The 14,482-nt window shown below is 34.6% G+C and overlaps 1 protein-coding gene across 10 annotated transcripts in view; it reads right to left on the bottom strand.

Annotated features, from left to right (window-relative positions):
• The window catches only part of DDX4 (DEAD-box helicase 4), a 72,606-nt gene that overhangs the window by 34,799 nt on the left and 23,325 nt on the right, over positions 1–14,482 (bottom strand). For 4 of the 10 annotated variants that reach the window (XM_077773006.1, XM_077773011.1, XM_077773009.1 and 1 more), the window contains exons 4-7: positions 12,437–12,517; positions 8,371–8,448; positions 6,912–6,962; positions 2,179–2,238 (exon numbers count right to left, since the gene is read on the bottom strand). In XM_077773006.1, coding sequence (XP_077629132.1) covers positions 2,179–2,238; positions 6,912–6,962; positions 8,371–8,448; positions 12,437–12,517 — 270 coding nt within the window. The remainder of the gene's footprint in view (positions 1–2,178; positions 2,239–6,911; positions 6,963–8,370; positions 8,449–12,436; positions 12,518–14,482) is intronic. The other 6 variants (XM_077773008.1, XM_077773010.1, XM_077773015.1 and 3 more) reach the window with 4 other exon arrangements.

Here is a 14,482-nt window from a genome sequence, read left to right as displayed (position 1 = left end):
TTAGGCTATACGGCAAAGGTGTGAAAATACAGAAAATGACCAATGGGAAGGAACCAAGTCCAGGAATAGTTCCACATATATACGGTCACCTGATTTAGGACAAAGGCAGCCTAGCAGTGGAGAGTGGAAAGGAAAGTTTTTCAGTAAGTGATACGGGATCAACTGGACACCCTAATGGGGGAAAAAAATGCACCCTGATTGATTCCAATGTTACACCCTATGAAGTCCAGATGAATTACAATCTGAATGTGGAGGCTGAAAGGATAAAATTTTAAAAGAAAAAGAGAAGATAATATCTCCATGACTTTAAAGGGAACAAAGAGTCTCCCCATATAAATGTTAACCAGGAGTTATTTTTACTGTTCCTGCAAATTTTCTGTGTTAAATTATTTGCAAATAAAAAGGTAAAAATAGACACCCAACAGAAGAGGTGGCAAAAAACTTGAATCAGCACTACACAAAAGATGATGTGCAAATAGCCAGTAAACATAAGATGCACTGCACATTTTATTAGACCATCAAGAAAAAGCCAATTAAAACCACAATGAAATAATACACTACCACATACTCAGAACAGTTAAAATTAAAGAAAAATAAAATACCAAGCATTGATAAGGATGTGGGAGTGTACCTCAGTGTATTTATCTTGAAAGAATTTGACAGTAAAAAAAATATACAAAATCTAGGAGTCAGCAATTCTATTTCTCAATATATAACTGAATCACCAAAAACATACTAGAATGGCCACAGCAGCAGTTTCAAAGCAGTCCAAAACAAGAAGATATCCAAACAGCTATTATTTGCAGAATAGTAAAACAAAAGAATCTATGTAATAATGATAATGATCTAAAACTGCAACCAACACTATGAATGCATCTCACAACTACATTAAGCAGAAAGAAGCTGGAGACAAAAGAATGTATTTTACGATTCCATTTATATTAAGTACAAAAACAGAAAATTAATCTATGCCACTAAAAGTCAGAATAGAAATTAACCGTGGGGTGGGCAAGCGGCTACGCATGAAAATGATCATAAAAGAGACTTTTGAGGTGCTAGTACTTTCTACTTCTTGATCTGGATGCCTATGAACATGTATGATTTATGCACACGTCTAGTGCTTTATCATGTCATATTTCAATATAAATTTAAATACGCTTATATTTACGCACACATACTTGTATTTACTGAGTGACCACCATGTGCACGTTTTTCCTACCTTCAAATGTATACAACTCCAAAGAACAATTAGGAATACCAAAAATGACTGTTTCCCTGTGAGTCACCCTATATTAGTCAATAAGCCAGGATCAACCACACAGCGCTTTTGGCTTTTGACTGTGTCCCATAAATAGGAGTTAAGCAGTTTTAAAGATAACAATGAGTTCTGCAGAAAACCAAAAATTTAAAACTAAGAGCAATGCTTTAGGAATATTAAGTGTTAAAAACTGCTTATTAAAGGAAAAGCAATTCTAAAAGAGGAGTCTGGCTTTCACTTAAATTTCCTCCCCATCATTTACATGTCCCCCTGCAACTGCCATTAAAAAATTCAATTTATGAGACAAATAGCCATCCTCATTCACCACCAAATTCCTCTCCACCTCGTAAGCCCTAAGAAGGCTATACTGAAGTCCACAACAAGTCCTAGCTTCACTAGGGAGAGTCTGGTAATTGATGGGCTAACTATTCAATAGGCAAGGGAAAATGATGTTCCGAAGTTACAGTAAAAACACTAATGTATCTGTTCATTATATAGTTCCTAAGAATAAACTCTTTCAATATAAGGAGATATAATAATTTTTAACCACTTTGTAAGGTCACTGTGTGTTGTTTTATTTTTGTTATTTCAAGATGTCTACCCATAAATGATTATCAAGAATTAATCATGGTAATGTTTATACCATCTCACCTCAACTCCATAAGAGGCAGGATTAGCAGAGTATGACAGAGCACTACCAGACTTGAACAAAAAGTAATCTACAATTTCCTCTCTCTCCCACATCTCCAAATAATCCATTCAAAGACAAAGACATCCCAGTTCATATATATGGTCAATGACTATCACTCACAGTCCCTATTCTGTACCCTATTAATGGCACATTCTGAAGATCTTCAGGAAAATAAAGTCAGTGACATTAGAAAGTGTAAGTACAAACTGTTCCAAAATTTGGTCCTTACCGCCTCTCTTGGAAAACCCTCTGGTCCGTGTCTGATTATCTTCACAGTCATTATTAGATTCTTGAATAAAAATTTAACATGTGAATAGCATCTAAATAATTAACTTTAAAGGTGAAATATCTAGATAGCACTGTCACAGGATAAATCAGTGAAGAAACATTTTCTTAAATTAACATTATAATTCTTGAAATAATTTTAGCAACAGAAATACAAAGACATTTTTCAGTCAACTCCCTATACAAATCATTTAATATATCTAAATGTTAAATGTTAAGCATATAATTGAGAACTCACTATTTGCCAAGAGCCACATACAAGCCAAAAAACAGGAATTTCAAAATTTCAGTATGATTAAACATGGTTTACGTAATAGTTTAGAATATTTTTGAGTCAAGTGGTTGTTAAATGTAGACCACAGACCACTAGAAATACATAGCTATTTTTTTTTATAACGCCAACAATATTTCTGTAATTTGTCTTTCTTAATAAACCTCAGACATGTGAGGGTTTTTCTTTTTTTAGTATGCTAGCTTTTCCCCAATCATCCTAATTAAAGAAGTAGGGGATATCCTGTTTTTTCCATTTTTAATGACATTATCAAATAACATTACCACAGTTCCTAATAGAGAATGACTACACTGAAGGCTGCCTAAGAATAAGCTAGAAAATAGGTTAAAAGGAAATTCCTAGAACTCAACCCCAGAGATGTTTATTTTGAAAGTATAGGTGAGAGGAACAAATAATGAATTAATTTTTCAAAATTTAAAAACACGTTACTAATATGACTTTTAGTAGTAACTTTACTAAAATCTTTCTACAAGATTCCAAGAAAGCCACATTTGGGAAATATAAAAATGGTTTCAAGAAATCCTTATACATGTTATTAAATGTTTAATATCTGAGAGCTGTAAGTCACAGTAACGGCATCAAGCTATCAGTTAAGTTTCTTGAAAAAGTACTAATCTATTTAACAATTAATATTGTTTTATAAGAACTGACCCAGAGATCTTGTGGCAGGCTCCTACTTGAAATGAAGTCAACAACTACCAAAAATTCCTCAAGAACCATCTAATCTCCAGACAACGTTCTAGAAAGCAGGATTTAATACTACAAGGGAGCTTAACAGGGAGGAATTTTCAAAAGGTTAGGAGGTCCTGGAATAATGACGAATGCTAACACTTACTGCCTTATATTAAAAAAAAATACTTGTGAATTAATTTGAGAAGTGATAAGGAGAAAGTAATCTCACATTATTTTTGTCCAATTATTCCCCTAAAACAAACCTATATTTTGACAACACTGGGAATTAAAATAGGCTAATGACATTAGGAGAGGTTGGGTGAAGGGCACAATATTACCAGAGGGGTGATGGAAACACTGTACCATTTTTCTAACTTGTTATAAGTCTTATACGATTTCAAAATAAAAAGTTACTTTAAAAAATTTCTGTATAGTTAGAAAATAAAGCCAAGGATAAAAAAAAAGGGATTATCCCAACATTAGCTAAAACCATATTATATTATTAATTGCATACAAACTACTAAGAGTATATAAAATATATATAACATACACAAAATATAAAACACATTAAACATATAAACATAAATAACACATAATACATTGATTATACAAAATACATCAAATATATAAATATTAGTATGCAAATATAATATATACTATTTTTCTATAAATATATAATATATAAAATTATCAAAAATTAATAGCAATAACACAGAATTCAATATGGTCTAGCATGGTTCTAAATATGTACTTTTTAAATCTTCACAAAAACTTTATGAAATGGGTATTATCCTCTTTTAGCAGTAGAAAAAATGAAATACAGAGAAGTTAAATATGTTTTTTCAAGATAACACAACTAAGAGGAGAGTGTCTGGGTCTCAAACCTAGGGTGTCCAAATGCAAAATCCAAGTTCCTTATGACTACACTATGCCAGCTGGAGGAAACAAGACTGCATGGAAAATAACAACCACAAAAGATGCTATTCATTTATGTGCATAATAAATGCTTCTATCATGATATTAAAATCTGTTCCTGGGATGGGGTGCCTGGGTGGCTCAGTCAGTTAAGCGTCCTACTTCAGCTCAGGTCATAATCTCACGGTTCGTGGGTTCAAGCCCCGCGTCAGGCTCTGTGCTGACAGCTAGCTCAGAGCCTGGAGCCTGATTCAGATGCTTTATCTCCCTCTCTCTCTGACCTTCCCCTGCTCACGTTGCCTCTCTCTCTCTCAGAAATAAATAAAACATTAAAAAAAAAATTCTGTTCCTGGGTTTGCAACCAACTGTAATAACCAAAGAATTCAATCCACACTATACGGCAGAAGACATGAACAGATACTCTCCAAAGAGGACATCCAGATGGCCAACACACACATGAAGCAATGCTCAGCATCCCTCATCATCAGGGAAATACAAATCAAAACCACACTGAGATACCAACTCACATTGGTCAAAGTGACTAAAATGAACAAATCAGAAGACTAAAGATGCTGGCCAGGATGTGGAGAAACGGGCACCCTCGTACACTGTTGGTGGAAATGTAAACTGGTGCAGCCCCTCTGGAAACAGTGTGGAGGTTCCTCAGAAAACTATGACCCAGCAATAGCACTGCTAGGAATTTACCCAAGGGACACAGGAGTGGTGACGCATAGGGGCACAGGTATCCCAATGTTCATAGCAGCACTCTCAACAACAGCCAAATCATGGAAAGAGCCTAACTGTCCATCAAGTGACGAATGGATCAAGAAGATGTGGTTGATCTATACAATGGAATACTATGTGGCATTGAGAAAGAATGAAATCTGGACATGTGTAGCAACGTGAATGGAACTCAAGGGTATTATGCTAAGGGAAGTAAGTCAAAGTCATGCAGAGAAAGACAGATACCATATGTTTTCATTCATATGTGAAACAGGAGAAACTTAACCAGAGGGGACCAGAGGGGAGGGTAAGGAAAAAAAAATAGTTAAGGAGAGGGAAGGAGGCAAACCAGAAGAGACCTTAAACACTGACAACAAACTGCGGGTTGATGGCGGGGGCGGGATGGAGGAGAGAGGGAAATGGGTGATGGGCATGGAGGAGGGCACTTGCCGGGATGAGCAGTGGATGTTATATGGAAACCAACTTGACAATAAACTATAAAAAATAAATAATCCATATATACAATTTAGTTTTTTTGGGGTTTATTAATTTTTTTAGGGGAGCTAAGCTTGAGAACAGAAGAAAGAAGACCAAAGGGAAGAAAGCAGAACTTTTTGGAGGAAAGAAGTTCTCTCAGGTGCCTGGAGAAGCTGGAATTTGTGCTCAAAACCACAAATTGGTTAAGTGAACAGATCTTGAAATATTAACAGATTTAAAAATGGGAGATTAGGTAAAACAGAAATGGAAAAGAATAAAAATTGTTACTTTTTTTCTTCTGTCAAAAAGTACTTCTATGTTACGTACATTTTCATTTGAGTAAGATATTAAAAAAATGCAGAGAATCAGGGCAGATGAGACTGACAACAGTTTAAGGGAACAGTCTTATTAGATATATTAAAACCCCATCTAATTCCAAATGGGTTTTAAGGTAATCATTCTCGGCTTGGTTTTGATTTGGAGAATTACTGTTAAGAGTATAACAAGATTAAGTCTCAAATACATAATGAAGATAGATGGCATTTACTGTTTACCATGAATGTGTCTGGTATTTTAAACTTCATATTTTCATTAAGTCTGCCTAATAACCTTTTAATATGATGGCCTCCATTCTAGAGAATAGTAAATAGTGGCTCTGAGAAATTAAGCAGTTTTCTCTCAGTCATTCAGAGCAGGGCCAGGAAACAAAGTCTTCAACTCCAAAATGTATTATGTCATTATGATTCCACAGATAAGTGATTACCTAACAAAAAGGCATCAAGATCACTAGAGATGCTTTTTAAATACAGGTTCCAAGGCCTCATCCAAATCTACCTAATCAGGTTTTCCTAGGAAAGCACTATTAATTATAGAATTTATCTTCTGATAACACTATTTGACTCTCATTATTCTCTTTACTCCTCCAAACCAGCGTGTCAGTACTTTGATACAAAGTCTTGATATCAGCAGTCATCTACATTCTCATGAATCTTTTTCCACTGTCAAGAATTATCTAAGTCTGAACAGAATTCTGCATGTCCCAAACTGTATGTATATACGGACGTGAAGCTTTGATTCTTAACCTGTTCTATTATCCCCTCTTTCTTAAGGTAGCAAACCATTCAGAAGTTGGTTTGCTTACACACTCACTCATAGACTGACTAAGTCAAGTGGCAACAGGCCAAACCAGGATGCCTGAATTCTTGGTCAGGGCTCTGGCTATAATCGCTGTATGAAACTGGGTTTCAGAAAATTAGAACTGAAAAAGACTATGACATTTCATCTTAGTTTCTCTTTAGCATGTACTCTGAACATTAAATTTTATTTTATTTTTTTTTAATTTTTTTTTTATGTTTTATTTATTTCTAGGAGAGAGAGAGAGACAGCGTGAGCAGGGGAGGGTCAGAGAGAGAGGGAGTCACAGACTGAAACAGGCTCCAGGCTCTGAGCTGGCAGTCAGCACAGAGCCCGACGCGGGGCTCGAACCCACAAACTGCGAGATCATGACCTAAGTGAAAGTCGGATGCTTAACCGACTAAGCCACCCAGGTGCCCCTGAACATTAAATTTTAAAAGCGTCTACAAAAAAATTAAACTTACCTCTCCAGAAACCAGAGCTATCACCTTCTTCAAACTTGTTATTTGAAAAGCCTATGCAAAATAGAAAATTAAACTTGCAAATTTCTGAAAAACAGTTACCTGTATCTCTATGGTAAACAAACCAAAAAACAAAGGAGAAAAAAAAAAGTACTACTTGTTATGATGCCTCTTCAATACAGGATAAACCACAGAGAACTATAAATATAAATATTCAATAAAAACTCACATGGGTTGGATAATAATTTCTGCCTTGTTTCAATTAACTAAGGTAAAATTTCAGCCAATGTTATAGTATATATCTCAAATGTCATATATTACTCTATATTATATAGTGAAACTAGGGGTATGTATCAACATAACACACCACATACTTTCTATTCAAAATATCAAAAATTTTAAGATCTTATACACCAATCTCTTCATCTGTCAGAGGACAATACTACTCAATTATAATCCAATAACCAGTAATTTTTTCCATCTTAGTAATAAGGAAATTCTTCTAACATTTTTTGTTTACAAAAAGTTTTTTTTACATCTTTCATTTAGCTCTGCTTTCAAATTTCTCACATAATAAAAACCTGTATCTAGATTTATGCATCTCTGGAATATACAGACATGCATCTAAAATTAATTTTAAAAGGATCTATCAGTAATATTTCATAAAATTTTTAAATGATGAATCAATAAAATTATCTTTAGTGCAAAGACATTCATGGAACAATATACCTTAAAAATAAATGTCAACATAAAATGCCTGTCAATCAGTATTTAAGAAAAATTATAAAACATTAAATATATTAAATTATGGCTTCTGCAATACACAGACTAATCAATTACTCTTTGACAGATATTAAATTTATAAGTAAAATGTATATATAAAGTCACTTAATATCTCAGGTACAAAAAAAATCTAACAGGCCTTTTAACACAGAAATCTAATACACAATTATGATATAAAAGTTAAGCAACCTATTGTCTTAACATGTAATTAAATGACAAAAGAGTTTTTCCTTGGAAAGATACATAATTTCAAAACAAAGATAAACTATACAGAAATAGCGTATTCCACAAAACCTAAGTATTTAGTCATCTCAGGATTTGCAACCTTTCTAGTTGGTTGCAGTATATTCTATCTACTGCCCTCCACAACTGGCCCTTCCCAACATTCAACCCTCCTCAACTGCCTCCCCAATGCTTGGGAAAGTGGTCCATCTTCACGTTATCAGTCTTGATCTTAAGTTCTGCTCCAGTTCTGATATATAATTTTTAAACTTTATTTAAAAAAAAAAAAAAAAGTAACAAAAATGTTTCTACTGGTTCTTTGCTCAACTCAAATTTATCTTTTGAAGTATGTAAGACAGACCTCTTGTTGGGGGACACAGGGGAAGGGAGTCTTGAGTACAGGAATAAAAACCAGGCTCACTCACACTGTGATTATAAGGTATCATTAGCAGTTTACCTCTGTTTCCAAAACTCTTTCCAATTCCAAAGCCACCCATTGTGGATGTATTCTCCCTTTTATTAGACTCGCCGGCATCTGAAAATTCAGATAGAGTTAAAACTCTTTAAAACATACAACTACCTGTGTCACGAAAGACTAGAATTAAATGACTCGTTGGGCTTGCTGAAAAATAAAATCTTTGGGGGAAAAAAAAAAAAGGAGAGCACCTTGCTAGCTCCTTCGATAGAACATGCAACTCTCATTCTCAGGATTGGAAATTCAAGCCCCAGGTTGCATGTAAAAATTACTTTAAAAAAAACCTTCAGGGGCGCCTGGGTGCTGCAGTTGGTTTAGTGTCCTGCTCTTGATCTCGGCTCAGGTCATGATCTTGTGGTTTGTGGGTTTAAGCCCCACATGGGGCGCTGCACCGATGGTGCCAAGCCTACTTGGGATTCTCTATACCCTTTTCTCTGCCCCTCCCCTGCTTATGCACGCGTGTTCTCTCTCTCTCTGCTCTCTCTCTCTCCTCCTCTCAAAAAAATTAATAAAAAATAAAATCTTTATGTAAATTAATGAATTATTTAATTGTTTTAAATAAATTTTATTTATTTTTTTAATGTTTACTTATTTTTGAGAGAGAGACAGAGTGCAAGCAGGAGAGGAGCAAAGAGAGGAGGGAGACACAGAATCTGAAGCAGGTTCCAGGCTGAGCTGTCAGCACAGAGCCTGGGGAGGTGGGGGACTCAAATTCCCAAACCCTGAGACCATGACCTGAGACAAAGTTGGACACTTAACCAACTGAGCCAGCCAGACACTCTTATTTTAAATGAATCTTTAGGGTAAAGGGACTTCCAAGGATAAGGAGAAAGAAGTACAAGAACTTACATAGATACAGTATCCTTCAACTTATTAAAAAACTCAAGTTATAATATCAAGGTAAAACCATAAATATACTACTGGTGATATACAACTATTAGTTGTTATTTCACAACTGACTTTTCCTGACTTTAATCAGGAAATGCAAATGTCTGTCATTTTCTGTGTAGTGAAACCTCACCCTGTACAGAGCCAGTTATTTATACTTATGCCCTTGTATGAAGGTTTGCTGCTATTAAACATTATATATCCTTGTCCTGTTTTTTATATATTACTTATTTATTCTGTTAACATTTAAACTTCTCAATCTTTCCACTTTTAAAACTCAAATTAGGGAGGAACTAGGGAATAAAGAAAAGCTGTGACTGCCACGCCCCTTATTACCTCTCCACTCCTGCAGGGTCTTTATTCATATTATGTTTGTGAGCTTTATAAACAACTCTGAGCACTCAACATTTTAATTCACATCAAATAACATCCCATACTCCAAACTGTGAACTTCTAATACTTTGTACCTTCCTGTACACTGTTTCTTCAGCATGGCATTCCCTGCTTTCCCATTTTCCTACCAATATTATTTTCACACTTCAAAAGGCCACCTCCTCTACAAAGTCTTCTTTCAGACCTCCAGTCATCATCAATCTTTTCTCCACATTCCCACAGCACACTCTTTATTTCTTTCCATGTGTTTCTCTATCACAAGGTTAATAATTTTAGGGACAGAGGTGCTACCACAAGAAGCATGGTTATTTAAAACAAAATACTAGAACAAAAGACATCCAAAACAACATAAACTGCCACTTTACACTCACTAGAAAAATGACAGTTTTATTTTATGGTCTTCATAAATTGTGTCCTATCTGTATAATATCCTAATACAGGAAAGTTAAAGGATCTGTAAAACATCTAAAGCCACGTGCAAAATTGTATATGAGCAGCTATCCATATTTCCATCAGACTCTAAAGATGTGTATGATTCAAGAAGTTAAAGCTTATTTAGGCCCTAATTAACAGAACATAAAAAGGAGATTGATACTGTATTATAAGAATTACTAGCTATGCAATTTCTGAGAACAAAGTATCACAGAGGTTGAAACTAAAATACTGAGTTAACAATAACGGAAAGGAGTTACATTTATGGGTCTATAAACTGCCATGATTATATGTAGTACAATAATAACTTTTTTAGGTATTAACATTCAATCAAGAATTTTGATTAGAAGTTTAATGTATTTTTCAACCTAACAAATATGAAAAAAAGTGTCTCAGTGGTGCTTTTCTCATTTAAAAAGACTTTATTCAGAGATACAAGCTTCCAGTTATGGAATAAGTCACACAGATGAAAATTACAGCATAGGGAATACAGTCAGTGGTACTGTTAACAGTGTTTTATTTTAACAGATGGAAGCTCCATTTGTGGTGAGCATAGCATAACCAACACAGTTGATGAATCACTTCAGTGTACACCTGAAACTAATGTAACATTATATGTCAACTATACTTCAATTAAAAAAAAAGTATCTTCAACTAATGTAAAACTTTAACAAGATATATGAATTTACTTTCTGAACTTGAAAATTTAAAAATAGTTAATTCAAAACATTTCTGGCTTTGGTAAAAATAAAGTATATAAACTTTAAAAAGATTTTATTAAATAATATTTTGGAATCTGCATCAAAAAGTGTCACCTAATCTCTTAATGGGATTTAAAAACATCTACTCAAAAATAAAATTTGAAAATAAATCCAAGTATTAAATATTCCTCTAAGTGTAATATTAAGATATTTTCTCTAATGTTAGTAATAACCAACAAAACCCACACTTGAACCTCTTAGGAAGATTATATGGTCCAAATCATCAATGCTTCTTACTATGAAGGCTTTAAAAACAGACTATATGTGCATATTTAAAAAATAAATTGGGGCACCTGTGTGGCTTGATGGTTAAGCATCCAACTCTTGATTTCGGCTTGGATGATGATCTCACGATTCATGGGTTCAAGCCCCATATTCGGTTCTGCACTGATGGCACCAAGCCTGCTTGGGGTTCTCTCTCTCCCTTCTCTCTCTGCCCCTATCCCACTCATGCTTTCTCTTTCTCTCCCAAGATAATAAACTTAAAAAAATTAGAAATACAGAATCATTTTCAAATTATATCAAAACATAGATCCATGTTAACTGTGTCAACTGAATCTAAACAAGAAATTAAGTTTTCCAAATATCAAATGAAATGCCACACCTTTAGTCTTCAATGAATAAAAATTCCTAGAAATAAGATTTTTCAAATAACATCTAAGGAATTCAAGATTAAATGTTTTGTGTATTTAAAACTACCATTTAACCCTTATTTATGGCATCCTATAAAAGAAATAAATGGTCGTAAGGATTTTTATTTTTATTTTTTTTTAATGTTTTATTTATTTCTAGGAGAGAGAAAGAGACAGTGTGAGCAGGGGAGGGTCAGAGAGAGAGGGAGTCACAGACTGAAACAGGCTCCAGGCTCTGAGCTGGCAGCCAGCACATAGCCTGACACGGGGCCCAAACCCACAAACCGCGAGATCATGACCTAAGCGAAAGTCGGACACTTAACTGACTAAGCCACCCAGGCGCCCCAGGATTTTTAAATCAACAGGAGGTTCTCATATTTTATTGCACTATACTAAAACATAAAGCAGCATACGTTCATCATTTTAATAAGAATTCTAAATATCGACTGTAGGAAGGTGTTCTGCTGTGTCATTATTAGATCAAGCGGTTGATCCAAAAATAACATTTAAAAGTTTCAGGCCTGGGAAAATAACCTCTTAATATTAACGACCTAAGAGAAATGCTTCCGTGCTGTCTTTACTTGAGAAATTAAAAAAAAAAAAAAAAAAAAGGCTTTCTTCTCACCCTCATCTATGAAGTTTTTACAAACACTCCTCCCATACAAATTGTTGCAAATCAATAATCAAACACATTAAGTAGCAGCTCTGTAAAGCAACTCTCTTTAACCAATCTAACCCCAATCTATTTTATCATTTTAACTATCTCCTATCCCAAAAGAAAAAGAACACTAATAATTTAAAAAAAATGATAAACTCATTATCCCAAAGTCTACTATGCAGTGTGTTATAACAGATTTCGCTTTGAACTCAACAGCCATAATAGCCTCTATTCATCTGACCATTCAACAGCTGAAAAATTTAAGAAAAGACAAAGATACTTACTACCTCTGTTTCCCAAACTCCTCCCAGAGGCAAATCCGCTTCTCATGAAATGATCTCTTCGAGTTGGTCCATCATCCGTTTCTAAAGCAATTAACATTTTGAAGCAAGTCCAAATTAGTATCTGCTGGTACACAAATTTTAAGCCTTTCCAAAGCGCAACCCACAGGACAAAAGCAGAATTATATAAATTAATAAGAAAGACAAACAGCCTAGTAGCCTACCTAAGGTAGTTTTCCAAAAGAAAACTAAATGGTGACTAAATGTTACTCAACTAAACAGAATGGAAATCAAAGGAAGGAAATCACTCTTTTCAACCACATGACTGACTAGAAAACAGTTTTAAGTTGCTAATACCAAAACCAGTCAAGGGCATGGGGAAACAAGAACAAATCAGATACTATATTGAAACCATACATCAATCTTGATCCTAATTTTAAGAATGTACTTTTTCAAAGTATATTAACTTCTCCTCTGGATAAACAAACCAAGTTGTCATATAGAAGTTGAATCAATACTTAAATCTCTACATCATGCCTAGATAGTTTTACAGGTGAACTCTACCAAATCTCAAAGAACAAATTATTCCCATTTCCTACAACCCTTCCAGAAAACAGACTAATTATTCTCCAACCCATTCTACCAAGTCAACATCATTTTGACATGACAAGGACAGAAGAAAATCTCTTACAAGTAAATGCAGTATCTCCAAAACAATTGTTAGCAAAACAACCCAACAGGAAATCGAATAGATAAAACATCATCACCAACTTGGGCTTTACCCAGTATGCAGGGGCATTTTAACATCACAATGTCTTCAAAAGGTAATTAACAACATCAATATATTAAAAAGAAAAAACTATCTCCACAGGTATATGATCTAACAACACAATTTATGACTTAAAAACATATATTTAACAAATTAAGGGATGATCATGGCAGCTTTGTTCATGCCAGCAAAAAGGAAACAACTCATATGTGCGTCAATGAGAGAAAAAAAAAATACATGGCACAGTCACACAGGAGTATTACATACATAAACGTGTTCTATATTTTATTATGTAGAATTATATATATTGTCTATGTACAGTATATTCATACAAGAGTATGATGATAAACGGACCAGAACAACTGGCAACGTGGATAAAACTGTAAAGAATACTGAGTGAAAAGTTCAAAATGCAGAACAAAGACTATATAGGAAGGTACCATTTTTGTAAAACTCAAACAAGTAAACTTAAATATAGCTTTCAGGGAGACATACATATGTAATAAATATTTTGTTTTTTTGTGTTTTGTTTGTTTAAAGAAAACCGGGCCACCTGGGTGACTCAGTTGGTTGAGTGTCTGACTGCTGATTTCAGCTCAAGTTATGATCCCAGGATGATGGGACGGAGTCCCGTGTGGCGCTCCATGCTGAATGTGGAGCCTGCTGGAGATTCTTCTTCTCTCTCCCTCTGTCCCTCTCCCCCAGATGAAATGTGCGCGTGCATGCTCTCTCTTTAAAATAAAAATTAGGGGCGCCTGGGTGGCTTAGTTGGTTAAGCGTCCGACTTTCGCTTGGGTCATGATCTCGCGGTTCGTGGGTTCGAGCCCCGCGTCGGGCTCTGTGCTGACTGCCAGCTCAGAGCCTGGAGCCTGTTTCAGTCTGTGACTCCCTCTCTCTCTGACCCTCCCCTGCTCATGCTGTCTCTCTCTCTCTCCTAGAAATAAATAAAACATTAAAAAAAAAATCTTTTAAAAAAATAAAATAAAAATTAAATTCAAAAATAAAATTAAAATTAAAAAATAAAAACAATACAACCAATGCAGGATAGGGATTGGAAAGGACAGAACAGTAAAAGAGTATGTAAGCTGTGTAACAGTATTAGTGTTTTTAAACAGATGGCAGTTAAAAATATTTATTAAGCTTTACACATAGGACATTTTTAATATAGTATTTCTTTTTATGAAAATGCCTTCAATAAGGATTCTACAATTAAGTCATGACGTAACAATTATTCTTTGAATTTTTAACCTTCACTAGTTTCCACACAAATAACATAGTAA

Source organism: Crocuta crocuta, unplaced genomic scaffold (assembly GCF_008692635.1).
Source record: "Crocuta crocuta isolate KB4526 unplaced genomic scaffold, BGI_CrCroc_1.0 scaffold107, whole genome shotgun sequence".
Classification (NCBI taxonomy): Eukaryota; Metazoa; Chordata; class Mammalia; order Carnivora; family Hyaenidae; genus Crocuta; species Crocuta crocuta.
The sequence above is the reverse complement of the archived record's forward strand: the minus strand, read 5'-3'. Positions and strand labels throughout refer to the sequence as shown.